Source organism: Musa acuminata, unplaced genomic scaffold (genome assembly GCF_036884655.1).
Source record: "Musa acuminata AAA Group cultivar baxijiao unplaced genomic scaffold, Cavendish_Baxijiao_AAA HiC_scaffold_1108, whole genome shotgun sequence".
NCBI classification, from domain to species: Eukaryota; Viridiplantae; Streptophyta; class Magnoliopsida; order Zingiberales; family Musaceae; genus Musa; species Musa acuminata.
Window position 1 is genome coordinate 288,136 of NW_027021321.1, and position 25,679 is coordinate 313,814.

Below are 25,679 nucleotides of genomic sequence, written 5' to 3' on the forward strand. Positions count from 1 at the left end.
TTATTAATAAGACAAGTATAAAACATGGAAACAGGAAATGGAATTTAAATTTCTTCGGCATCTGAGATTACATAAGCAGTATTGGAATATGACTAGCCATTATTATGTGATAAAAAGGAGAGAAAATATACCTCTTCATCATCTTCCTCTCCATCAAAGTCATCCTCATCAGCTTCCTGTACCCGTAAAATAAAAAAGTGAGAAGCATTGTCAGTTGAAAAAATTGCAATTCAAATGAGTGAAAGCAAAATTCTCAAGAAAGAGGGAAAAAAAATAGGTAGACGGAGCAGAAACACGCTAGCTAGGAAAACATACATTGTTAAAGTATTTTAAGGGATTGGGCCAGAGGTCTTCCTTGATTATCTCAGCCACCTGCATCAGAAATGTAATAGCACAAGGCACTCAAAAGCTGTTCTTATTCAGTAGTCATGGTGATCTTCTGATAAGATAGTTCAATCAGATTTCAAAACAGGAAGCTGAACAAATGTCCATGACTAGTAGCGCAAAATCAGATACAATTTCACTCATCATCCAACCCAGTTATATAATACAAATATAACCAACAATTAGTTTGAAAGAAAATCAAGAAACATTACCTCATCCATAACTCCTTCTGAGAGGTCCTTTTCTTGATTGTCATTAAACCAACTGAAGAAACTGTTCAAAAAAAGGGGAAAGCGATGGATTAGGAACTAAAGCCAGAGATATAAGAACTCCACCAATATGCTAAAGATGAATCAGTGACACCAATTTATTGATGCAACCTAACCTGGTCTGTATATCAATCATATAAAGGATTCCTCAAAGAAACATACAGTTAAAATTGAGGTTAAGGATTACCTTTGGCAGCTCAATATCTATACTTCTAACAGGGCCAAGAAAATATGCACAGACATGCAAGTGGGGCATGGCAGGGAACATACAAAGCCATGTGAACCCAACATTACCATGCTAGGGAAATCCAAACGTTTGGCTCATATAATACACATAAAAAGTACAAGTTGCTTGGTAATTTGCAAAGAATTATAACAAAATCAAAGGGAAAATGATGAACCAGCAAGGTGCAAATATCAAATGATGGTGCAAGTATAAGTTGCTTGGATAAAATAATGAACCAGCAAGGCGCAAATATCAAACACTGGAGCTGTAGAATAACTTTAGCGAAACATAAAATTGAGATATAAACTCCATTTATGCCTATGCTACAATCATGCTCAATTTCCAAATACAACCCTTTCAGATAAGGGAGTTAAGAAAGCAGAAGTGGACAACTTCTGGGCACAAAGCAATCCATGAAATGAATTTTTTAGGGAAATAAGAACTTGGATGTTGACAGACAAGAATTCTATGACTAGATGCCAAGAAACATTAGTGCTTGACTAGAAGGAGGAACCATTACACGTAGATCCTGATATGAGAATGGCAGACACAAACATGACAACTCAAGCCATTGACTTCTACATAACAGATCACTGAGTTCTAAAATTTCGATGATTAAAATAAAAACACAACTAGCAATACAAATATCACCAAATACTAATTACTCAATGATGCAACATAGGATCACTTGTCAAACATTGTACAGACAAAAAAAAAAGACAGTCAAGATCAACAGCATCAACCTTTCCTCAGCAAAGAGCCGTTTGTTCCCCTTCTTCTTATGAGCATCACCATTGGCAATATGTTCCTACAAATATAAAAATACATAAAAATCACACCTACAACTTGGATAAAAAAATTAATAATGAAAACTTTGGGTGCTAACAAGAATGGTTTGCTCTCACCATGCCCTCCTTCCACTTGATTGTTGTGCCAGTTACATTGGTTGTTCCTTCATCAGTGAATGAATATGTCTTTGTCAGTTTTGTGTCCTCAAAATATGGGTTATTGGAGAAGTTCTATAACTTGCAAAAAAAATTTCAATTGGTCATGGATAAAAATAGAAATGAAAAGAAACTGCAGATAATGATCGGGCTACCATTTTGGTGCTCAGTAACTCACGAATGTAATGGAGTAGCCTGTCTTCATATCCTTAAAGTCTTCAACATCTAATGAACGCATGAACTTGAAAATCTACATCAATGGAAATCATCAAATTCCAAAACCAGTGCATCTATTAGAAAATAAAACAAATTTATAAATTTTTATCTGTTAAACTAAGGTTAAGGCACAGGCTGTAATTTGAAAAGATATTATCAAAGTTAGCTATATTTTGGCATCCTTCGTCGTTAACAGCTTATATACCTCCTGGTCCTTTTCTGATAATAGATCGCCAAGAGCAGGATGACTCAAGAACTGCATACCATTAAGAACAAAGAAAAGATGAACTTTTAGAGATGGCACAAAAGAACATTTGACACAAAAATCAAAGAATTAAAAACTAAGATACCGCAGTTAACCAGAAGTCAGGGATATGTTTGATGATTTCAGCCCTCCTGACATAGACAGGTCTACGAATCTCATTGTATTTCTGTTCCACCTCAAAAACTTTATCACTTGCTTCCTCATTGATCTATTAAGAAAAATCTAAATCAGCATGTTGCGAAAATAGGCAAAACACATAATCTAAAAGTATTCTGAGGCAAGAATGTTAACATAAGTAAACAGTACAAAAGGATAAATGCACAAGACACTGAAGAAACCATTGAAAAGTAATCACATACTACAATAATATAATGCCATTTTTCTCAGGTTCTTTGCAATTATCTACACAATGACAGTTATAGGCAAAAGAAAGAAATTAAAAGGAAAAAGAGGACAAACTATGTGTTCCTCCTACAAATAGTTCCAAGGAAGGTGAGAGAGCACAAGAAATCTGAACTAAGAAACAAAGCTTCCACCGCATCCTTATTACATGGGTAAAATTTCCAAAATCAGTATCATAGTTTCGCAGCAATTTCCTCGCAAAAAGCTGAAGCTTAATAACTATCCTTATTTCCTATCTTTATTTTCCTTACTTTAATAACTCTGCAAAGTTGGACACTAAGGTGAACCTAAAAGGAATGAGAGGTGGCAACAATTTGGCAATCTAATCAACCAATTGCTAGCCCTCATAATTGATTCTCGACTCAAAGTAACAATGTTTCTAGACATTTGACAGCAAGAATCAGAATGACACAACCTTGTTATGCCAAGAGACACACATTTGAGGACTCAATCCACTGTTATCCAAACAAATGGAGAAACCAAGAAAGGTTTCACAGCAAGCTAACAATTTCCGACTTAGAGATATGTCAGAAGCACTATGTATTAACAACCTTACAAGCAACCTTACTCTGCTCCAAATAATAAACTTTCAGCCATCTAAGATCATAAAACGACGAACATTGCAACGTGACCGAAACAAAGAGAGAGAGAGAGAGAGAGAGAGAGAGAGAGAGAGAGAGAGAGAAACCCGTCATCCAGAAACACCAACGTGCGTGACTACCCAATTCAGGGACCAAAAGAGAGGAATCCTCAAGCGAGTTCATACAATCATGTGGACAACAAACTATCCATCGAAAAGTTCTCAACTTTGAACAAGAAACGATACGAATCAGACAATCAATCATCATAAATTAAAAGAAAAAAAGAGAACATTTAAAGAATCAAATACGACGGTAACTTTAAAAAGAAGAGATGGAGAGAGGGGTTAAGATTTTTAAAAAAAAAGGTCTTTTTTTTGGCACAAGGAAGCATTACCTTCTCCAGCTCGTCTTGGATCTCCTGGAGCTTCTCGATGGAGAGGACGAGCTCGCCGTCGATATGCTCGGGTTCCGCACCCTCGGCTCCTTCCTCCGCGACCTTCGACTTCTTCCCCTTGTCGGCTCCCATCTCCTCTCCGCCGACGCCTCCGAAACCCTAACCCTAATTGACCTGCTCACCGTAACCCTAATTGACCTGCTCTTCTTCTCGTCGGCTGAGGAGACCAAACCTTCGATGGATACCGGACGCGAGAGCGAGAGCGAGAGCGACCTGCCTCCCTCCTCCTCTATCTCTACCTATATATACACCTTCCCGTCGCTGTTTGCTGGAGTTTCCCGTCACCACCTGTGGTAACATTAACTCGGTAGCGTCTCATCTGCACCGTCCAATCTCTGGGTCCGGGTACCTCTAACGGTAGAGATCGTTCTCCAGCGGGCAAGTGGGTCCCACGCGGTGGGCAGGCAGCGGGAGATATTTAAAACCCTAACCCTAAGGGAGCCGCCTTTTGTAGCCGTTGGATGGACGAAGCTGATGATGATCATGATTTCTTGTATCCTTCAGGGGGATGAATGATCATTACATCCACAATTATTTGTGGCTCTCTTTTTGAGGAATTGCTCTGCAATTATTACACCATATAAATCATTACATAACTAATTATGATTATGATTATTATTATTATTTTGTTCCAATTATTTTCACCATTTTACTTTTTTGGGAAAATAAAAATGTTTTAACAAACAAAATATTACTATTATTATTACAAACAAAATAATATAAGATTAAAAAAAGGTTGCATGCAGGATAAAATAATAATATGACTAGATAAATATCTAAATATTCAAAATATAAAATTAATAAATAATTATATAACATGAGAAAATAATACTGACAATCTTAAATTAAAGCCACTTCCAAATGTTATTCATCAATCAAGTGTATCTCAAAAATTGTACCAAATCATAACATCGTGGAAGCATTCCGACGTCATATTAAGGCATTAAAGAGATTTGATGAATCCATAAAAAGTTCATATATATATATATATATATATAGTATACTAGTTTGTCGTTAGTATGGTATGTATCGATATATTGATACATAGTATGTATTGGATCGGTATATACATTAAACCTTAATCATTGAAATATTATTTGTGATCGAAAATTAATGTTTGTTTTTGGCTAAAATTGAAAATAAAATATCACTTGTAATTAATAAAATTTATGATAAATTTTTTTTACCATTTATATTGACTATGAAAAGAGCTAAATGTGTTACATTATGAACACTATTTGAGAAAATCTCATCGATAGAGTCGACCAACAATTAATGACCAGATCTTACTTTCTCAAGCAAAATGTTAAAATTAGTAGCAATTAATTCCTTTGATGTTTCATCTAAATAGATACATTATACATTTTGCATTGCCAAATAACAGCTTCCAAGAGCAAAATTAGTTATCATCCCTAAAGATAGCTTATGCCTTGCACTCAAAAAACTTTGCTCCTTGATTTCAAGTGATGCATTTCTAAGTTCTAACTCAATCTTTTCTCCCTAATAGTCTCATATAATAATCCTGGACTAATTACATATTACTCTCTATAATTAATTAACTTTAATATTTTGATCCCTATATTTTTAAAAATTATATTGAGATCCCTATACTTATGAAAGTGAAATATTTAATTATAATTTTCTTTACGTCGTTAACATATATTGATAAAAATATCACACGTGCTTAGCAGTAAATCGAAGTAGGTAAAGTCAGCATATGATCAATGGTAAATCCTATAGTATTTCTATCGGTAGAGTCAATAACTTAAGAGAAACATGGTTAAATGTTTTATTTTGATAAGTATAGAGAATTCGATGTAACTTTTGAAAGTACAAGGATCAAAATGCTAAATGTAACTAATTATAATGAATAATTTATAATTAGCCCAATAATCCTTTACTCTTTTAAGATAAAACTTCTCTAACTATCTTACATAGTGATTGATACTATGGGAAACATCATCAAGTCATTTGATTGAATGATTGACATAACCTAATATTAGAGAAAAAATAGAGGTCTTTTCCATCATTTACTTTCACTAAGTTTTTCCTTATTTAATCCAACATCTTTTACTTAAAACAATAACAGAATAGATATAAATGCAAAAAGAAGGAATTTTTTGAGAAAATTTTCTAAGAAATGCATCTTAGAACCTCAAATTGAACTATTTCCAATGGATTAATTAATTAGTAGTAAAAACTTTTATGGTTGCAAACGAACAAATCACCTTCTTTTCCCAATCCAATGTATTGGCCACATTGATAATTTTAATTGAGTCAATGATACATAAATGGTTGTCATTTCATCATCCGGTGGAGTTCTTGTTGCGTTCCTTCTTGAACCTCAAATAGATTATTTATGTCCAATTAGACACATCGACAGTAAAATAACCTTTGTTTCTTAACATTATTGCTTAAGGTTAATATCAGTGACAAATGTTTTTAGAGGATGTTCTTAATGACAAAAGGTTATATAGTTCATAACTAATTCTTCTTTTATGATGGATCTCAAATGGTTTATCTTGATTAATTAGAGACATAAACAGTAAATCGACCTTCGATCATAAACCTATTGTAGTCTATAATCATAGATAAAGTATTTTAATACATAGAAAGCTTATTTCTAATGACAAAAAATGTGCTTTATCTCAATAAGATACTTGTTTTAACAAAAAAAATAGAGATATATACTCGTATTTAGAGAGATATTTTCATCATTTAGATTATTATATACATCATACGAAAAATATAATTAAAAATTCACATTAGTGTATTCGTCTATTTATTTTTTTTGAACAACTCAAAGTTTCCCATTATCTTTCACTTCTAAGTTCAACAAATTTAAATCTATTTTATCTATATAGTATATATTTCTCCTCGAAGTAAATAAAAAAAAAAGAGGCATTGGATTGCTTATATAGTGATTAAAATAATTTATCTTTTGTGGGCAATTTGAGGAAGTTGGTAATGGGACATCATTATGGTTAACCAATCATTTAATTCACCATCAAAATTTCCAAAGCCATTTCTTTGATTTGATAGCATGTGACCTAAAGCAGCTCATCCACATCTCTGCCTTCTCAAATAATTAGTTGATGACCACATAGCAAAAGAATTTGATCCCCCCCACCCCCCCCCCCAATCAATCAACTTAATGCAAATCAAAATCAAGCATTAAATTGTTAGAGAACTATTAGCTTCTAACAGTAGGATTTTTTTCTTTTTGTCACAATGTGGACTTAATGTGCCTCACATCACATCTAATGACAATGAACCTTGACAAGTGCAATAGTGATAATTTTGACGTGGCACCATTTTGGTTTTATTGTATCCATCACCTATGGCTTGGTTAGGTTGGGGGTGGGGTGGTGTCAACAACTATTTTCTAATCCTAAGGTCTCAATCTATGATTTGTTATGTGTCACATTATCAAAGAAGAGATTGATAAAGAAGTATTTTTCAATTGCATAATAATATCAAATGATGTTATTGTACTCTATTTTAGCAAAAATGATATATATTTTTTTCGAGCTTATTGATATTGAGAAGGTTTGGATCATGTGCTTGATAAAGTGAGTGATATATAATTTTTAGTTCCTTTAAATATTTTTTATTTGAAATATTAAGTTTTATTTTATGTTAAAAGTATTAGATTATATGATTATATCTAATTAGATAAGATATATTATGAACATGACTAGATTCTATTATGGTTATCGGTCAATAAAAAGAATAACTATTATTGTAGGATTCCTTATGATATGACAAAGTGACTTTTCTAATTACATGATTAAGAGATTACATATCTTTTTTCAGTAAATTTTTATTTTTATCCTTAAATCCATTGATCATATTGATTATATAAAAGATAAGAAGAGAGAAGAATATCAATCTAATTCTCAAATCTTACAGAAAAGTTTTCCTGATTTAGATCTATTGTTATTTGATTTGACATTAAAATTTTTCACACAATAAGTTCTTATGCTTAAAAAAAAAAAAAAGCTCTGACTCTGTGTGCAATTCTGACAACTGCATATCAGTAGTATAATGGGGAGAAAGAATTCCATGTTCTTCATCATTCAGGATCAAGAAGCATACAGCAGCATGATTAACTTCATCTCCTCTCTAGCTAGGAGATGCAGTACTCATTGACGTTCTTGTGCTTACAGCAGCAAGGAAATGTTGGTCTGCATGAGAGAGAAAGGATGAAGAAGCTTCACATATGACATTCCCAGTACAGTCTTTCTCGTCCTTGTGTTCTTCATCCGAATCGATAGACATCCTCGAGGTGCATGCAACAGAAATGTACACCCAACGCATTGACCACATTCATGACAGACCACTGCATGCAGTAAGCGGTCACAGAGAATCCAATTTGATGATTTGTTTTCTAGACAAACTTGAAGTGCATGGAGATAAGACACTGTTCGTGATCTGTAGTTGGTGTCAGCACATGAACATGATCTCTCATCACACCACTGGCTGTGTGTGTCATCCATGCAAGGTCATCATGTCGTGTTCGACAAGGAGCAAGACACTCAATGATCTAGCACAAGTATACTACACTTATATGAGTACATGAATCCTCCTTCGCCCCACATATCTTATACAGGCTGAACAAAGCTCACACCACTCAAACTGAAGAAGAGGATCGAAGATGACAATTAGTCCGATGTTGTGATTGCAGCAAACTTTGCGTGATAGGGTTCGTGTGAAGTTCGTTGGAATTTACACCTTGAGCTATTTCTGTGATCCGATCTCCCTCTATAGCAACTCAGCGGCAGCGTCGCATAGTGGGATGTCAACCGGGCATGCTCCTCCCTGTTCGAAGGTTTCGTCAAAGAGCCATGTCTCGAGCAAGGAAATGGGGATCGGAGCTTCGGTGGCCAGCTTGATCTGGCGTTGGAAAAGGCTGCTCTCCGATACCTCGGGCGTCGACGTCTCCATCTTGAACAATGAGTCGAGTCCCTCCGGCGATACTTCGGCGCTCTTGCTTGCCATCGTAGCCGAGCCCTCGGTGGAGGCTGAGCCGGCGCCACCCACCATGTCGCTTGCCGAAGCAGCTCGCGTCTTCGGGGAATTCTTCATCCATCCTTCGAGTAATCGAGAGATGTTCTCGGTGCTCGAGGCGTAGGTGGTAGTGGTGGCCGATGATGCGCCGGCGTGCGGATTCTGCAGGGACAGGGCCTCGCCGAGGGCTTGCTTGGCCATGTGGATGTCGGTTTGGACCGTCGTCTCCCACAGGCCTTTGGAGAAGGGGTAGTAGTTCGCCGAGAGGACAGCGTTCATGGTACCGTCGTCTTGGCCGCCCTGGATCTTCCTCAGCTTCTTCTTCAGATGGGTGTTCCAGAAGTTCTTGATGTCGTTGTCCGTCCTCTCCGGGAGATACGAAGCTATGGCTGCCCATCTGCATGCACGATCAGATCTCAATTACAGAGCCGGCCGGGCGGACAAAGGGATTCACACATTGGGATGCACCTGTTGCCGAGAAGAGCTTGGAGATGGATGATGAGCCTCTCCTCCTGATCTGTGAAGTTGCCGCGCTTGATGCCCGGCCTGAGGTAATTAGTCCATCGAAGCCTGCAACTCTTGCTGCATCGCATCAGACCTGGCCGTAGAAAAGGACAAAGGACTCGATCAAATCCCTGAAACCCTTCAGATCTAAGCACCCGAGTTCATGGAACATGTCGAAGGAGCTCGATCACCTGTGTTGGTAGGCACGGCTCTCCAGTTGCCAGGGCCATGCTCCTGGATGTAGGAGACAAGGACCAGGTCCTCTTCCGGAGTCCATGGCCCCTTCTTCACCCCTACTTTATCGCAGCAAGGTGGTCTTCCCATGCCGGGAACTCCTCCTCCTCCTCTTCCTCCCCCAGAAGCCACACCGAGAGCCGGCAGAGGTCCAAGGCAGCGTAAGTAACCTGGACACTGACACACACACACACACGAACAAGAGACCAGATGATGCAAGGAATTGTCCGCTATCTTTTGACCCTAAGAAGAGGCAAAAGGAAAGAGAGGAGGAGATGGAGGAGGCGGAGGAGGAGGTCAAAAGAGGACAGCAAGTAGCATTTACTCCCGAGGAGGGGACTTGTGAGCTCAGCTAAGCTTGCTTGGTGGATGAACACCCCCCACACCCCCGTCTCTCTCTGCAAAGGCCGAGCATTGAATGAGGCTGCGCCGGGGAAAACCCTTATCATGACACTGCTTTGAAGCTTAGATTCGGAGGCCATTTGTCCTCAAGCATGTCTTAGTTATCCTCAGTAACAACTACCAGGGTTAACAGCTCGGAGTTGTCTTGATGATGATGATGGCTTTCTTGTCCTGCAGAAACCCTAGCCATTTATTGCATGCAATTACTGCATGTTTAGGGTGAGGTGTTCCCATACGGTGCATGAGATGTTGGGTGACGACTTGCAGTCTTAAGAGCAGAGAGCGTGCGGTTTATCTACTCAACACCCTCACACTGTGTTCTTGGAACTCCTTTGGAGAACACATCATGCACCTGTATGTATCTGAGAGGATTGCTGGCCGGAGTAAATGAAGGATGACAAATAATTATCTTTCTTAATACATTAGGATATAAATATATGACACCATAATAAATGATAACATAGTCATTTACATAGTATTATTCTTCATATTCTTAGAGTTGCATGTATCTCATGTCTATACCTTTGATCAATTTGCATACTCTATCATGTCCTCCTGAAATCTTAATCTTTCAGGAGGACATGATAGAAGATCACTGATTATAGTAAATCAATGATCCCAGTAAATTAAGATATATTACATTTCTCAATCAATCTATGATTTAAGGAGATATGGGCTAGAGTGCATTTATTCATTACTATTTTGACGAGATAGTGACATGGGCATGGATGGGCCATCCGATCTGAATGGAAGATTGGAGTCAACCTAATGCCTTGGGTCATATGGTTGACCACATTACAATGTCATAGGCCTCCTCCAGTAGCCCAATTAGCATTGGAGATCAAAATGTTGTACACCAACTTGATCATATTCATGTCTTAGTCTTATTAGATTTTGATAAGTAAAAGTTGTTTATAGGGCTTTACCTCATCGAATGTTGGTAGATGCATGAATGGTGGATCATGTCAAGAATCCATCATCATCCTTCCATGTGGAAGACATGAATGAAGAGGAGCCCTATGTTCTTAAAGAGAGCTGTCCTTGGACTCCATCAATGGCCACCATGTGCTGCTAACTCGATGCAAGGCATGGCAGATGGGCACAGATCAGGTGCTAAAGGGAGAAGAGGAAGAATATTACACATGCATGGCTGTAGACTGTCCTGTTGCCAAACCTTGGAGATCAATGAGATATTCCACTGGGGTTGGTGGTGATGACAACCGATGGATGATTTTATTATGTCACGAAATCTATTGGTATTACTATCTAACAATGGTCTCATAGATCAATGAGATATCTCACTGACGTTAGCGGTGATGACAACCGATGGACGATTTTACTATGTCGTGTTATTATCTAACAATGATCCGATTTTTATTTTTTATATTACGACGGATCAAATTTACATCGTATAATAATTAACCTTCATGATAATATTCATCTTAGAAATTCAAGTTAACGATGATTACTCATAGTGAACATTATGATAATGTAGCTTAAAATTTTGGCTAATGATCAAAATATAATTATCTAATGGAGGTTAAGTAATATATGTACACATATAAATGAGGGGATAAATACAAACATCATTATTTTTGAAAGGATGTATATATTTATATAATTTTGATAAAAAATATTAGAGAGAAATGAACAATACCAATAAGTAGTAAAAATATTTTTTCCATCAATAAGTTATGGACAAATAAATATTTATTTAAGATAATATTTTCTTAATATATAGGTAAAGCTTCATTTTTAGGAAATTCTTATTAAATCTTCCTTCACCTATCATCAAACAAGTAATTGTCTCATTGCTGCTAAACATAGTATTTATAAATGACATGTCCATTAGAGAGCAAAGCAAAAAAAATCTTGAAAAAGAAGATAGTATATTTTTATAAGAATATTTCATAACCAGTCATATGAAATCAATAATAGAATATATTGCTTTTGGAGTTGAGAAATGATGTATTCATCCAACATCAATCATAGTTATAAAAAGGAAAACATTCCCAATATTATTTCATGTGAGGAATCTCTCTTGCAATCTTGTTCTAAGGGTCCCACAGTTGAGGTGGTCATGACCTCATCCTTGCAAAACCCTAATCATGTTCCACTGCATGGTTCTTCTTTGTGATGAATGGTTGTTGTTGAGTGTGGCTTCCTCTTTTCCATTTCCTTTTCCTTTTCCTTTCACATGTTGTGCAATCCATCTTTAGCTTACTATGGTTGTCAAAGTCCAAAAGATGCATAGATGTGGGTCCAAAATTTTTGTTTCTTTTTTTCTATTTTATGATAGAAGCTTTTTTATTCATTAATTAAAAATAATAAAATATTTGATTGATGAGGACAAGTACATCAACAATGACAATTAGATTCTAGCTTGGATTTGGATTGACCATGTCATATTTCCTGTTGTGAAAGATCTTGATTCAACCAAAGCTGATCTTAATTGCCACATAATGTCTTGTCAACATGAATAAGCCCTAAACATGGACATCATCCATTCCAATTTCCACTAAAAAATCTCAATAAATTATACATCAATTAAAAATAATTTTTAGTCATCATATGAATTTTGCTATTGTGTGCATGCATGCATTAAACTTTAAATCAGTGTAGTTATTCATCTAAACTATTCCTAATAAAAAAATCATATATAATTTTTTTTATACATATAAGTACTGAACTTTGTTTTAGAGAAATGAATATGAAAATGACTTATTTTGGGGGGATGCATGATTGATGTTCCACAACAAGGAACACCCATCTTGGTCTCTGCATGGAATGTGGCAATGAGGCCAAGGTTGTATGCCAAGTCAATGATTCTAAGGTTGTCTGTGATTTGTATCAATTTGCAGATGAGTTAGGTGAACCCAATTAAGGTTCTTGAATGAATCCATTGTGGACCATGAAGATGATGACCTCCACAGGATTCACAGAGGTAAAACCGAGATGATGGGAGGGGTTGATGGACTGGTTGTTGCAGGTTGGCTTGGTCAAGCCTCTCATCTGAATTCTCTCTTCCTCACTACACTTGGCAGGCCAACAGCATCGGAGAGCATTAGGCAACCATGGCTGATGGGAAGCCTCACCTTCTTCTTTGTCTGCCATCACATCTTTCGGGTGGGACTTCCACTTCCGGTTTACCCGTTTGCTTCGGTTGCTCGAGTTCTTTTGAGGTTTATTGCTCTGTTGTTGCAGGTGAAGTGTCCATTTACTCTTGCTTGAGGTGGAGATAATGGTGGGTGGACTTCTCTCTTGATGAACAGAGAGTTGGCGGATGACATGTTCTGCTGAGAAATGGCGCTCCTTGGTTTCTGTTGCTGCTTCGTTCTTGTCTATCTTCTGATCGTTTTGATCAGCTTCATCGTCGATCACGCTTTCAGGTAAGGGAGTAGTGGGAGCTGCTGCTGCTGCTTCTGCTTCGTTCCTCTGCGGCTGTATGTTGAGAGAGCTTGCTGTTTCGGTTTGTGTTGCGTGCAGAGATAGGAGAGGAGGAGCTTCGCAGAGAGATGAGCGCAAAGGTCTGCCTGAATCCTTGGGGGAGAAAGAGGAATCGTGCGTCAGGTTTAAGTTCCAGCATCAGATATCGAATTACCAGAGAGGCAATTGCGATGAGGAACCAGAAGCTGCGTTACCTGTTGATGGAGGAGATGAGTCTTCTCACGGCTTCTCGTCCGAGAAAGACTTCCGCGGGTTCATGGAAGAGCCGAAAGCCACAACCTCTTGTACCGAGCTCGATTCAGGAGAAGCAGCAGCAGCTGCTGCCGATGATGATGCCGTGCACAATGCCAGCGATTCGATCGAGATCAAGGACAAGATATTGCCGAGAAATTATGAGGTCGTGGAAGAGAATGGAGCATGTTCTTTGTCGGAGGAATTCTCCGGCTTCGATTCGGAGACCGACTCCATTAGCATGAGCGATGGTTACTCGGTGCACGACCTCGTCGTGGACTCAGATGGTTTCTTGTCCGAGAGAGACTTCGATGGAGAAGAAGAACAGCTGCGGAAGAGTCTGAACCAAGAAGAAGAAGAAGAAGAAGAAGAAGAAGAAGAAGAAGAAGAAGAAGAAGAAGAAGAAGAAGAAGAAGAAGAAGAAGAAGAAGCTGATGACAGGCTTCAAGAAACAACGAATCTGCCATGTTCTCATGCACCCCAAATCGAGTTCACCGATTCCAGCGACGACGATCTTGATTCGACGAGCAGAGGTTGCAGTCCTATGAAGAGCCCTGAGGAAGTCCTCGATGCAGAAGAGGCAGGAGACGGGTCGGATGCTGCTGCTGATAAGTCGGAGAAGAAGAATCAGTTCAAGGTGTCAGACGACGAGGAGTACGGCGAGCTGGAGCTGCTCTGGGAGCACCAGGACCTGATAGAACAGCTGAGGATGGAGCTGAGGAGAGCGAGGGACATCGGTCTGCCGACGATTCTGGAGGAGTCAGAGAGTCCCCGAACAGTGGAGGATCTGAAGCCATTAAAGATGGACGAGAGCTTCCTTCACGAGGATCCACTGGACGAGCTGCACAGGGCTTACAGGAGCTACAGGGAGAGGATGAGGAAGTTCGACATCCTCAACTACCAGAAAATGTACGCAATAGGTCAGTCCAAATCCTTCTCCTCCTCCTCCTCCTCCTCCTCCTCTCTCTCTTCCTCTCGCCATTGATTACATGCAGTAAGTAGTAACCATCAGCGTTCCTCCTCAATTTCCAGGTTTCCTGCAGGTGAAGGATCCTCTCAGATCACTGGGACCTCGAAAGACATTAGCCTTAGCAATCTCATCCATCCTCTCCCAAAGCTTCTGGTCGATTCGTCGAAAACCCAGCTCCGAACCTTCAGACAAGTTCATCAAGGAGCTTCAGAGTGACCTGGAAGTGGTGTACGTTGGCCAGACATGCCTGTCATGGGAGTTCTTGAGATGGCAGTACGAGAAAGCTCGGGAATTGCCGGAATCCGATCCATACCGAAGCCACCACTTCAATCAAGTGGCAGGAGAATTCCAACAGTTCCAAGTGGTCATCCAGAGATTCGTCGAGAACGAAACATTTCAAGGGCCGAGGCTGCCAAACTACATCAGAAACCGATGCGTTCTCCGAAATCTTCTCCAAGTTCCTTTGATCAGAGGTAAGCAACCTCCGAACCGCATCTGTTGCTCCTGCAAACCATCAACCGAAGGCCAGTTTTGTTGCAGAGGATGGAGCGAGAGAGAAGATGGAGGATCACCACAAGGGATGCTATGACATCACAAGTGAGATGATAGAAGATGCCATGGAGGAATCCATCAGGATCTTCTGGGAATTTGTCAAGGCAGACAAGGATGAAACCCCAGGTATTCTGAAAGGGTTCATGGGAGCTCATGTCGACCTGCAAGACCCATCAGACTTTGACCTCATGGAAGACATCCAATCCGATCTCCGCAAGGTGGTGCATGCTTCTCCAGTTCTTCAACTGTCTCTACTCTTCTCCTGTAATCTCCTCTTGTTTGGTGCAGAAAGAGAAGAAGCTCAAAGACATTGTAAGAACTGGCAACTGCATAGTCAAGAAGTTCAAAAGGCCAAAGGAAGATCGATCAAATCAGGACCTTTTCTTCTCCCAAGTAGACCTGAAGCTGGTGGCAAGAGTGCTGAGAATGTCTACAATCACAACCGATCAATTGGTGTGGTGCCACAAGAAACTGAGCAAGATTAGGCTGGTGGAGAGAAAGATCTACAGGGAGCCTTCCTTCTTGCTATTCCCATGTTGATCTACACAGAAAGATTCATTAAAATTCTTTCTTACAGCATCAATTTCTGTACGAAAATTGGTGTGTTCTCCACACATTGTTAGGCAAGATGTCACCTTCAACAAATGTGAATCCAAAACCTGAATTGGTCAACAACAACAAGCTGTTTCCCTTCTCTCAGAAAACAGAGTCTCTTGCGTTGTTCTCAGAAAACATCATCTGCTGGGTGATGATTAGATCGAGTATGGCACATCAATGGATAATTAGATGTGAAACGACGAGGACTGGATCAACATGGCAGGCTGGGGGGGGAGGGGGGGGAGGAGAAAGTAATCTTGGACTCCTCGTCGTCACCGATGATGGAGAATGACACGGGGTGAGGACAAGGAGGCCGTTGTTGGATCTCTCTTTGCGGACGGAATCGACAGAGCGGAGAAAGCGATGCACAACAGTGACGAAGCCCGTGGATGGGACCTCGGGCGCGGGCTGTAACACCACCAGTGGGAACTAAGGGACAGCCGTGGTTCACATGCCGTCTGTTGTTGCTGGTTGCCGCCATTAATGAGAGCTTGGAGCCTTGCAAGCAAGCTCATATGCTTGCTTCCGAGGGATCACAGGAGGTGGATTATGGCTGCGTTTTCTGGCACCAGAAAGAACAAAGGCTAAAGTCTCAGAGCACTCACACAAAGACTTCATCTTCTTCCTCCGAGCCCGAGCTATGACTTCCATTTGCACTACTCTCTGCGATCATAAAGAACAGTCAATAAAGAAACACACTCCCTCTACCCAAAAAAAAAAGGAAAAGAATCTGAAAATAAATTTAGATTGAAGATCTGAAAATTACTTTACTTCAAAAAACACATTTGAAATCTTATGCTGATTATATATATGTCATAAATCTCATATTTATCACACACACACACACACACACACACACACACATATATATATATATATATATATATATATATATATATATATATATAATCTTTTAATGATCTCTACTTTTTATGTTCTCTTTAGAGTAGATAAAAAGCTTAGGCTTCTTATTTTTAGTTTACATTAACCTAATTAACTAGTAATTCATGGAAATGTCTTTTCTAGTTATTAAAGACGAAGAAAATAGAAAAATATTATTTGATTTATATAAAAATAAAAAATATTTTTTTGGTTATTAAAGAGAGGGAAAATGAGAAAAAATATGAAATGATTTCAATAGAATTGTAACCAATATAAATAAAATAATATATTGTGTCAAGAATGGGATTCGAACCCATGCCCTTTCGGACCAGTACCTGAAACTGGCGCCTTAGACCAACTCGGCCATCTTGACGTTAGTGTGATGGTAATGATCTTTCTAATATTTATCTTCTAAATGCGGAAGAATCACAATTTTTGTCTTTCTCGCTGCTTTTGTACGTGACATTGCCATCTTTTCCATGTACTACTCTGGCCACAATTTCTCCGAGCAAATTGGACGCTTCGGTTGCGGACAATCTGTTTGATTGAATGACAAGCTCAGCTAGGGATTGGATTTTGGAGAACTCATTCGGCTAATACTTCCACTGCTACTGCAGAACATTGTAGCAGGGATTAAGGGGCGTCGTTCGTGTGAACACATCCACAGGATGGCGGCGATCGCCTCCTCGTCTCTGTCGTTTCCTGTCCACGATTTAATATAGACCGACGTGTGAAGGATCAGCACCTCATCACGCAGACGTGGGGTGTACGTCTCTTCCTTTCCTGTTCCACAGTCTCGCCCATAAGTATGGCGACGCAGACAGCTGCAGCACGTACTCGTCGCCTTCACCCCGAGATGAAGCCTTCCGTAACCCTTCTTCTGCTTCTTCTTCTTCTTCCCCTCCTGGCTGCCCAAGATTTCGACTTCTTCTACTTCGTTCAACAGGTTCGCTAGTAGTGATCGATCTTTCTTCTTCTTCTTCTTCTTAATGCTTCGATGCTAACCATGTTCTCCATGCAGTGGCCGGGCTCGTACTGCGACACCAAGCAAAGCTGCTGCTACCCTTCCACCGGGAAACCAGTGGCCGACTTCGGCATCCACGGGCTGTGGCCCAACTACAACGATGGCTCGTACCCGTCGAATTGCGACCCTAAGAGGCCTTACAATGCGTCCGAGGTGCTTCGTTTTCGTCTCCTCTGCCGCTGTTGATGCTTGTCGCATGGTCCTGTGACATGGATGGATTCTTGATGTGCAGATCAACGATCTAATGGGGAGAATGCGATCGAGATGGCCAACCCTAGCTTGCCCCAGCGGCGACGGCTCCCGTTTCTGGAGCCACGAGTGGGAGAAGCACGGCACCTGCTCGGCGTCCGTCCTCGACCAGCACTCCTACTTCCAAACGGCTCTCGACCTCAAGAAGCGAGTCAACCTCCTCAAGCTTCTGCAAGACGCAGGTACGTACCACAAGCTTGTGGCGTCCTCCAAAGGATGGCATGCATGACGCCATGGTGCTTGCTGCATGCTGTTGCAGGTGTTCGACCAGACGGCGGCTTTTACGGCCTGGGGGACATATCTAGCGCCATCGGAGATGCCATCGGCTACGCTCCCGGAATCGAGTGCAACGCCAATGAATTCGGGAACAGGCAACTGTATCAGATCTACGTGTGTGTGGATACTTCGGGGAAGGAGCTCATCCGGTGTCCTGTCTACCCTACGAGTAAGTGCTCTTCCCGAATCGAGTTCCCTCCGTTTTGAGATGTCAACTTATATGTATCTAATAATAAATATTATTTCGGCACAAAGCTACTTCAAGAATCCCATAAACATATGCCAAAATAAATAGAATCTATCCCTTATATATATATATATATATATATATATATATATATATATATATATATATATATATATATATATATATATATAGATAGTAAGATTATTCATCTCTGATGTAGCTCAAATAAAATAAAAAAATTATAAATAGATATTAAATCTGTAATTTTTTAATAATTTTTTTTTTAAAGAAGAGATATATGTTAAATAATTCTTAGTTTTATTATTCATAAATAAGAAGATAATATGTAAGTTAAAGAGGGCTTTTTATGTGCTCAAATATGCCCTGCAAACATGAAATTGTCTAATCGATATTTATTTTTATTTAAAATAATTTTTATGAATGCCCATTTAAATATATTTTTTATATAAAAACTAACTCTAAATGCTTGTATGCAGATGATTTAATTTTTATTATCAATAATCTCTCCATGATTAAAGATTTTAAACTTTCGATGAAAAAAGAGTTTGAGCTGATTGACTTTGGCCTAATGATATTTAGTGGGCATCAAAGTTATATGAGATAATAAAAACTATTTATTTCATGAACATATTATGCAAAGGAGATTCTAAAAAAGTTCTTCATAAAAGATTAAGTAAATTTATGAAAAATTCAAAAACATCTCATTTGAATGTTGCTAAGGGAATATTATGATATAATAAAGGTATAATTAACTATGACATATTCTACTCCTCATGTAAGAAGCTATATTTTATTAAATATAGCGAGATTTGTATTTTATCTTGGTGAATATGCATTCATATAGTTTTTGAAGAAACATTTTAAAATATCAATATGGATATAGTAGCCTCTTTTATTTGTAATGCAATTTACTTCATGTAGTTCATATATAATAAGAAAATCCTATCAAGATTAATATTGATAATAAGTTAGTTATTATCCTAACAAAGGGTCTAATCTATCATGAAAGACCGAAGTATGTTGATACAAGATTTTATTTTATAAAAGATTATGTCAAAAAATAAAAAAATAAGTGATATATATACTCACAAAGCCGCTCAATTTTGAAGTATTTCTACAAATATGAATGAAACTTGACATGTTATGAAATAAGTTTAAGAGGGATGAATATTGAAATTAAACTTGCGTCGATCCTTCCCCCAAGTACCAGAAAGAAATTTATTATTCTAAGAAGTGAAACACATTAAAGAGCATATAGAAGAATGAACTAAATTAACTATTAGTTATTGAAAGATGAAAAAAAGTCTAGAAAAGATATTCATATTAAATATAATGAATATGAAGTATTTATGGAGAATATATAAACCCTATATATTGAGTCACGAAGGTCATAGTCTTGAAGTTTACTTTTAATAAAATTGCGACTTTGATAGGTTTTACAATAGAGTCAATGAGCTTGAAAAAGATAAGTGGTAGCACTAAGGATGCTAGGATTTAATAAATCTAGATAAGTATAAAATAATTAAGAAAAACAAGAAGAGTTAGAAGACCCACTTTGGATGGAAGGATCAAAAATAAAATATTTCAAGAGATAGTCATAAATAAAATATAATCAAAGGGTTAGATCAATCGTATTCCCTGAGTTAATACATCACTGATGCTTTAAAGATAAGGCACATTAATCACTAATATTCTTAGCCTTGAACAATGAAATGATAATGGAGTGGATGGTTGTTGTTGACGAGAGCTACGTTGGAATGATGGTGTAGTTTCTTTTGATGATGGTGTTATTGATGTAATAGTGATGATATTACTGTGATGGTTGAGGATGAAGAGAGAAGAAGAAAAAAAGAAAAAAATAGATAAAGATAAAACTACTCACCCTTGAGAACTCTCTTATTGCTTATATATCACACCTAAGATCCTTCATGGCTATAAGCTCTCAGCTCTTCTTCAAGTGGCAAAAGAACAGAAGCTGTCTCAGCTACTCACTCAAGCTGTTGTACTTCCTAATCACTTTGGAAATCTTCGATGTTGTGATAAATTCTCCAGATTTTTCACAGTGCTGAGCTTGAGAAATTTCATGGACTGATGAGGTTTCCTCGGCATTGGTAAAAGCAGCTGACACAGTAGTATTAGCTTCAAAGTCCCATTTTATCTTGGAGTTTGGCAACATCCTTGAATGCCCCTAGTAACTGTTCTTCATGCTCACTAATGCAACTGCTCACAGCCTTCTCTATCTGTGTTCCACATTCCATCAGATCTACATTGTTTTGAACAGTTTGGAATGACAATGTAGAACAACTGTCTGAAGTAGCTGCTAGAGTGCCATCAAGTTTTGTCTTGCCCAATTCTTGGACATCAGCATCCATAACATCACACTTAGCTGCAATGGTCTGTGGCACACTAACTTCTTCCTCCAGTTTGGTTTCCAAGGTTTCATTCTTTCCAAGGACATTAGAACAATTTCCAGCAAGCATCACAACAGAGGATTGTGGCTCTGAATGAGCATGATCAGCAAAAAGATTCATATCTGATTCGGCTTCCGGTTCAGAAGGTAGAAGACTCTCTTTTTGCTCAACAATTACATTGTGACATGGTAGTAGATTTGCCCGATTCGCGTCTTCCCGTGAATAAGCACCTACTGCTTCCCACGTACATGATACCGAATATTAGCTGAACTAGTATAATTGTTTTCAAAAATAGTAATTTCACAAGTAAGCAAGAAGAAGTAAAGCTAGAAAAGATGAGACCATATGAATGGAAAACATGATGAAATCAAGAAACTCCATAACAGATATAAGCATCTCAAAGAATTAAATTGCTCTAATTGAACTTGGTCACATGAAAAAACACCTACCATTAAGTGATTGTTCTGCATCAAGAGAAATATAGGGATTTGATGCTTCTGCTGGTTCAGTTATGATTGGTAAAACATCAGATAGAATGAACTCTACTGCAGCATCAACATCTTCAGAATATTCAACAGCGACAGCCCTAAGTATTCGGAGATCAATCTGCAGGGAAGTAAAAAAGACACCAATTATAATGTCATTGATAGCAAAAGAGCAACCTAAATATCAAAATTCAACTTCCTCTGAATTTATTATTTACAAAGTCAAGATCCCTGGCAATCTTTAAATATCCAGACCTCAATTAATCAAACTAGCAATAGAACATATAAGGAATGAAGACTTCTTCTAATAAATAAGGTGGTGAATGTGGATGTGTCCTACAGATATATTAACATCACAGTATATAACAATGTAAATTTCTGAAATGCATAAAGTTGTAACATTCTGCATAATGAAGCAGGAAAACAATTTTAGAATAATCAGCATTCGATGTTCAGGGTATTACAGTCTCCCCTGATTAACCTTCCAAAGGCGAAAACCAGGGACATATCCACGATCATGAAGTCAAGTAGTTCTATGCAAGTCAATGAAACTCATAATTAAGTAACACATAAGGGCCTGATTGATGACATTGTGTAATGCAACATGCATTGGGAAATCACACCAAAAGGTACAAACTGATTTTACAAGTGTAAAACTTTGAACAAAGATCAGTGATTATTTCAACCTTGGAACTGTACACTGTCTCCACATTATCTCCATTCTGATCGTTTAAGAAATTATGACCACTTGAATGATAGTCTTGTTATGATCTATAACATATTTCAACTAATGGTTTCACTAAAATGATGATTACAGTAATGCTGTCAGCAACACATTTTTTGAAATTTGACACTACTGCACTACAATTGTAAGGATTATTTCTTTTCTGCATAGAATGAATCTATAGTTTCCTAGTTTTTGTTGCTCCCTCTTTCTGGCACATACTAGTTTGATATTTATTCAAGCATATGAACTGAGGCTAATTATAATTGGAGTTGTAAATTGATGTTTTATCAGACTCATGCTCTTGTTGTTTCCTTCTTCTGTACTAAGTAAATTTTCCATCAGTTCCTAGAAAATTGGATGACAGAAGAGAAACCATTGATGTTGTTACCAATAATAACACAATAACATAGCATGCCGACCTATTTGAGGATCATATACAATTCACACAATAAATATTATACAATTTCTATAGTTCCACAAACTATTGTCCCGCATCTATGGGCATCATTCTTGTATTTAAGTAATTATAGTACTGGTCATGATTCTGACAAACACGACATCTGAACAACAATCATTCAGTTGGGGCTTACTATGCATTCCAATGAATATCTGGTCAAGGCGTGATCTGATATTACTGTCTGAGGTTTGTTAACAAGATTTGAGATGGGGAGACCGTAATATCCCCGATCCAATTAACCTTACATTGGTGGAGGGCTGTAGTTTTGATTAATACATGAGTTCTTGAGTACTACTTTTGGGAATTATCCCATGATGTCCAACAGTAGAAACACGAGAAAGAACATGACACTAACTAGCACTAAAGCAATTCCAACAGTCAGACCTCCGTTTGGTTGGTGTCCATAAAAATGTCTTTTTTATTGATTATACTAACATGGCCTCATACCTGCGGGAAGACCTCCTGCAGAGCACGAAGCACTGACTTCAGAGTCATGATTCGATAGCTAATACGCTCTCTGCAATGGACAAGTTGAGAACCAAATCAGTCGAGGCGAAATAGAAATCGATAAATCGAATTCCGATCACAACAAAAGGCACATAAAAGAAACACGATTGAATTCTCACCGGAAAAGATCCAAGAAAGGAAAGGAAGAAAAAGGAGAACACGAGAAGGATGAGCAAGGGCAAGGGAAAAGAACCTGTAGGGAGAGAGACGACTCGGGATTGACTTGGAGATCAACCAAGCAAGCGACTTCAGCGGACTTCGTGCCCTTTCTTCGCCTATAAATAAGATATGAGAGTATGGATTCGCGTAGAGATTCCTTGGTCGTGTGCGTTGCACGTGTGTCCGAAGAGACGCAAAATTATGTGGAAATTGGATTATTTTATTTAGGGTAATTTCTCACAAAGCCCCTCTATTAGTTCCTTTCCTCGGAGCACCCCATTTCTTTTCTTTACTTACATAAATGCCCTTGATCTTTCCGTTTCTCGGCGCATGGATCTGAAAATTTAGGGGTACTTTGGTATTTATGCAAATCAGACGCTTATTAAGAGATAAAGGAAAATTAAGGGCTTTTATGAGAAATTCTACCTTTCTCTGTTGATGCCTACAATTCCCATACCTGCGCCTCGATTGGGGTCGACAAGGAAGGCTTGGGTGAGCCGCAACCGCGTCGGTCCGGCTCCATCTGGAAATGCCGAAACCCGCTCCGCTCCCGATTCCCACCTTCGCCTGGGGAAGGGCAATGTCGGTAGAGATGAACAGCGCCTCGATGCCGGCCGCGCCGGAGACGCCGGGATTCTTGTTCTCCGATTGTTTTCGAGGTAAGGCTTCAATCTGCCTCGGATTCGCCTCATAGGTTCTTGGGTTGCCCGTAGATTCGTCCTTTTCTTCTCTTGTTTGCGTTTGATCTTGCTTTCTGTGATTCTTCTTGGCTGTTTCGCCGTCGCCTTGGATTCTTGTTGTTCTTGGTGCTGATCTTGAATTCCACTTTGTTCACCGTTGATGATGGCCCACGGCACGGTGTTTTGATTACCTATCCCCTTTTGTTCGGAGATCTAATTTCTTTGTTCGAACTCCCCGAGTGGGTTGGACACCGTTTTCTGTAATTTTCTTGGCGTTTTTCCGCCACCTTTGATTCTTGTTGTTCTTGGGGCTGATCTTGCTTGGATCGGATTTGCATTGGCTGCGGTTTTACATTGCGAACAGTTACGGCTCGCTTGTTCCTGCACCTTCCATTTCATCTAAGAGGGTAGTTGTGTTTCCTCTTTGCTGTATAGCATTGGCAGCTAATGGGGAGGGACTCGAAACCCAAGGAATCAGGTGGTAAGGGGAAGGGAAAGCAGGCAGCTTGCTCTGCAACTGATGATAATGCCTCCCAAGGGCAAAGGGAAGGGTGGCAAGTCAAGTGATGGGCTTGGTACCTGCACTTATGGTAAAGGTTGTGTGTCATCTCTTGTGATCACGGTTTCCCTTGATCATAGATTCCTTCGCAATCAGTTGATTTTAGTGTTTGATTCATTCAAAATTATGATATTATTAAGCGTAGTACCTTTCAGATAATGTCATGCAGATTACTTCAAGGCACCAATAGATTGCACTATCTATTTGCAAATGCCTTGTCCCCATTCATGGATTAACAAGACAGCTTATTTCTGTTCGACTCGATCGATCCTGATTGGGTCAGACTAATTTCATTTCCAAACAATCAGGATAACCTGAAACCAGCTAATCCTGAGTTGGTTCTGTCTAATTTCTGATTGATTTTGTGTATCAGGCTAGGTACTGGAAGCCAGAATGACTCATTCTGTTCTGCACCAATCTTGGCCAATTTTCCACCAACTCCCAACAGCTTGCTGAAAAGATTTGGCAAAAATCCGACCATCTAAAAGAAAGGAAAAGGAAAATCAATGGGAAAAACAATCCCACGATCTGGTTTAGCTGATCCAATCAATTGAGACTGGTTTTGATTCTGGATTGTGTTATCAATCCCAAAGCTGATCCAAATATTATGAAATTTAAGAAGGTGCAGAATTGCTGCTCACCTTTGTCATCCATTTCTTGAATTCATGATTGAATTTGACTAATTCTAGTCTTATTTGATTGAAGCACATTCAAGGAAGCTAGCTACTTTATAGTCTCATGTGCTCCGAAATTAATGGAATAGGTTAATTCTTCCTATCTTTGCATCATATTCTAACTGTGCTTGCTTAACAATGAACTAGATACCTGTTGTGTCCAAATTGGTGACAGGTTTAGCCATTGAATTACATTTCATGTACCAAGGAGTGTCCACAGAGATTATGTATGCTAAATTAAACCATTGATTGTGTTTCAGCAAGGCACATATTATGTGAAAAACAAGGCAAGATTAATGAAGCATACAAGAAGCTCCAAGATGGCTGGCAAAGCAATGGAGACAAGGTTCCCCCTGCTGAATTTGCAAAGGTAGGTTCTCTGTTCTGTCCACTGAGATTGTTTCAGAATCTTGTGAGTTTAGCTATGGGCATGATGATTGGTAGAGCATTGTGATACAATCTAGATCCTTATTTTATGATTCCCTACAACATGTGCTCTCAGTTCTGCTTTTCTTTTCCTTTTTTTAGTGGGTTTATTGTTCTTTTATTTTCATTTTTCACTTTCATTTTTTAGGTACTGGTTGTTCTTTATTTTATGATTCCCTACAACATGTGCTCTCAATCTAGAAATTTGCTGGTTGTTCCATGGTTAAGAAAGAATGCTTTCGTGATAAACTTAAAGCACTTGGAAGA

General features: G+C 38.7%; 5 protein-coding genes, 2 long non-coding RNA genes and 1 other non-coding gene across 11 annotated transcripts; 3 read left to right on the plus strand and 5 right to left on the minus strand.

Annotated features, from left to right (window-relative positions):
- Positions 1-52: 52 nt before the first annotated feature.
- Positions 53-3,968, minus strand: LOC135666557 (NAP1-related protein 2-like). The gene is made up of 9 exons (XM_065178151.1): positions 3,682-3,968; positions 2,390-2,512; positions 2,245-2,295; positions 2,002-2,073; positions 1,785-1,898; positions 1,623-1,687; positions 597-657; positions 316-372; positions 53-176 (listed from the first exon to the last, which is right to left on the minus strand). Exons 1-9 carry the CDS (start codon positions 3,811-3,813, stop codon positions 93-95), a joined length of 759 nt encoding a protein of 252 aa, XP_065034223.1. The 5' UTR covers positions 3,814-3,968; the 3' UTR covers positions 53-92.
- A 4,289-nt stretch (positions 3,969-8,257) lies between these two features.
- Positions 8,258-9,869, minus strand: LOC135666555 (myb-related protein 306-like). Its single transcript, XM_065178149.1, has 3 exons — positions 9,447-9,869; positions 9,220-9,349; positions 8,258-9,148 (listed from the first exon to the last, which is right to left on the minus strand). The coding sequence occupies exons 1-3, from the start codon at positions 9,577-9,579 to the stop codon at positions 8,506-8,508; spliced, it is 906 nt and encodes a 301-aa protein (XP_065034221.1). The 5' UTR covers positions 9,580-9,869; the 3' UTR covers positions 8,258-8,505.
- A 2,845-nt stretch (positions 9,870-12,714) lies between these two features.
- Positions 12,715-13,671, minus strand: LOC135666545 (uncharacterized). Its single transcript, XR_010509806.1, has 2 exons — positions 13,533-13,671; positions 12,715-13,431 (listed from the first exon to the last, which is right to left on the minus strand). It is a non-coding gene; the product is annotated as an uncharacterized LOC135666545 (long non-coding RNA).
- LOC135666543 (uncharacterized) lies at positions 13,142-15,772 on the plus strand. 3 transcript variants are annotated; one of them, XM_065178135.1, is made up of 5 exons: positions 13,142-13,280; positions 13,378-14,489; positions 14,602-15,012; positions 15,080-15,309; positions 15,380-15,772. In XM_065178135.1, exons 1-5 carry the CDS (start codon positions 13,195-13,197, stop codon positions 15,629-15,631), a joined length of 2,091 nt encoding a protein of 696 aa, XP_065034207.1. In that variant the 5' UTR covers positions 13,142-13,194; the 3' UTR covers positions 15,632-15,772. The 3 variants fall into 3 exon arrangements, with proteins under 3 accessions (XP_065034207.1, XP_065034206.1, XP_065034208.1); XM_065178134.1 differs by having other exon boundaries at positions 15,080-15,772; XM_065178136.1 differs by lacking the exon at positions 15,380-15,772 and having other exon boundaries at positions 15,069-15,309.
- A 1,090-nt stretch (positions 15,773-16,862) lies between these two features.
- TRNAL-CAG (transfer RNA leucine (anticodon CAG)) lies at positions 16,863-16,943 on the minus strand. Its single transcript has one exon. It is a non-coding gene; the product is annotated as a tRNA-Leu (tRNA).
- A 420-nt stretch (positions 16,944-17,363) lies between these two features.
- On the plus strand, positions 17,364-18,373 carry LOC135666551 (extracellular ribonuclease LE-like). The gene is made up of 4 exons (XM_065178144.1): positions 17,364-17,516; positions 17,592-17,747; positions 17,827-18,025; positions 18,103-18,373. The coding sequence occupies exons 1-4, from the start codon at positions 17,379-17,381 to the stop codon at positions 18,324-18,326; spliced, it is 717 nt and encodes a 238-aa protein (XP_065034216.1). The 5' UTR covers positions 17,364-17,378; the 3' UTR covers positions 18,327-18,373.
- A 1,817-nt stretch (positions 18,374-20,190) lies between these two features.
- On the minus strand, positions 20,191-23,114 carry LOC135666541 (uncharacterized). Its single transcript, XM_065178133.1, has 4 exons — positions 23,034-23,114; positions 22,855-22,924; positions 21,188-21,344; positions 20,191-20,971 (listed from the first exon to the last, which is right to left on the minus strand). The coding sequence occupies exons 2-4, from the start codon at positions 22,900-22,902 to the stop codon at positions 20,469-20,471; spliced, it is 708 nt and encodes a 235-aa protein (XP_065034205.1). The 5' UTR covers positions 22,903-22,924; positions 23,034-23,114; the 3' UTR covers positions 20,191-20,468.
- Positions 23,115-23,370: 256 nt separating this feature from the next.
- Positions 23,371-25,552, plus strand: LOC135666542 (uncharacterized). Of its 2 annotated transcripts, XR_010509804.1 has the most exons (5): positions 23,371-23,732; positions 24,189-24,349; positions 24,468-24,934; positions 25,018-25,075; positions 25,247-25,552. It is a non-coding gene; the product is annotated as an uncharacterized LOC135666542 (long non-coding RNA). The 2 variants fall into 2 exon arrangements; XR_010509805.1 differs by lacking the exons at positions 24,468-24,934; positions 25,018-25,075 and having other exon boundaries at positions 23,411-23,732.
- The last annotated feature ends 127 nt before the right edge of the window (positions 25,553-25,679 follow it).

Excerpts from the sequence above, each read along its gene's own strand:
- LOC135666557 (XM_065178151.1), bottom strand. The coding sequence starts at position 3,813 with ATGGGAGCCGACAAGGGGAAGAAGTCGAAGGTCGCGGAGGAAGGAGCC. Across the intron at positions 2,296-2,389 it reads CTGACTTCTGGTTAACTGCG|TTCTTGAGTCATCCTGCTCT; the intron begins GTATCTTAGTTT and ends AATGGTATGCAG. Across the intron at positions 658-1,622 it reads CGGCTCTTTGCTGAGGAAAG|TTTCTTCAGTTGGTTTAATG; the intron begins GTTGATGCTGTT and ends TTTTTTGAACAG.
- LOC135666543 (XM_065178134.1), top strand. The coding sequence starts at position 13,195 with ATGGCGCTCCTTGGTTTCTGTTGCTGCTTCGTTCTTGTCTATCTTCTG. Across the intron at positions 13,281-13,377 it reads ATCGTCGATCACGCTTTCAG|AGATAGGAGAGGAGGAGCTT; the intron begins GTAAGGGAGTAG and ends TGTTGCGTGCAG. Across the intron at positions 15,013-15,079 it reads CCAAGTTCCTTTGATCAGAG|AGGATGGAGCGAGAGAGAAG; the intron begins GTAAGCAACCTC and ends GTTTTGTTGCAG.
- LOC135666551 (XM_065178144.1), top strand. The coding sequence starts at position 17,379 with ATGGCGACGCAGACAGCTGCAGCACGTACTCGTCGCCTTCACCCCGAG. Across the intron at positions 17,517-17,591 it reads TCTTCTACTTCGTTCAACAG|TGGCCGGGCTCGTACTGCGA; the intron begins GTTCGCTAGTAG and ends TTCTCCATGCAG. Across the intron at positions 18,026-18,102 it reads CAAGCTTCTGCAAGACGCAG|GTGTTCGACCAGACGGCGGC; the intron begins GTACGTACCACA and ends ATGCTGTTGCAG.
- LOC135666555 (XM_065178149.1), bottom strand. The coding sequence starts at position 9,579 with ATGGGAAGACCACCTTGCTGCGATAAAGTAGGGGTGAAGAAGGGGCCA. Across the intron at positions 9,350-9,446 it reads AGCCGTGCCTACCAACACAG|GTCTGATGCGATGCAGCAAG; the intron begins GTGATCGAGCTC and ends TTCTACGGCCAG. Across the intron at positions 9,149-9,219 it reads CAAGCTCTTCTCGGCAACAG|ATGGGCAGCCATAGCTTCGT; the intron begins GTGCATCCCAAT and ends TCGTGCATGCAG.
- LOC135666541 (XM_065178133.1), bottom strand. The coding sequence starts at position 22,902 with ATGACTCTGAAGTCAGTGCTTCGTGCTCTGCAGGAGGTCTTCCCGCAG. Across the intron at positions 21,345-22,854 it reads TGCAGGAGGTCTTCCCGCAG|ATTGATCTCCGAATACTTAG; the intron begins GTATGAGGCCAT and ends ACTTCCCTGCAG. Across the intron at positions 20,972-21,187 it reads TGCAGAACAATCACTTAATG|TAGGTGCTTATTCACGGGAA; the intron begins GTAGGTGTTTTT and ends CGTGGGAAGCAG.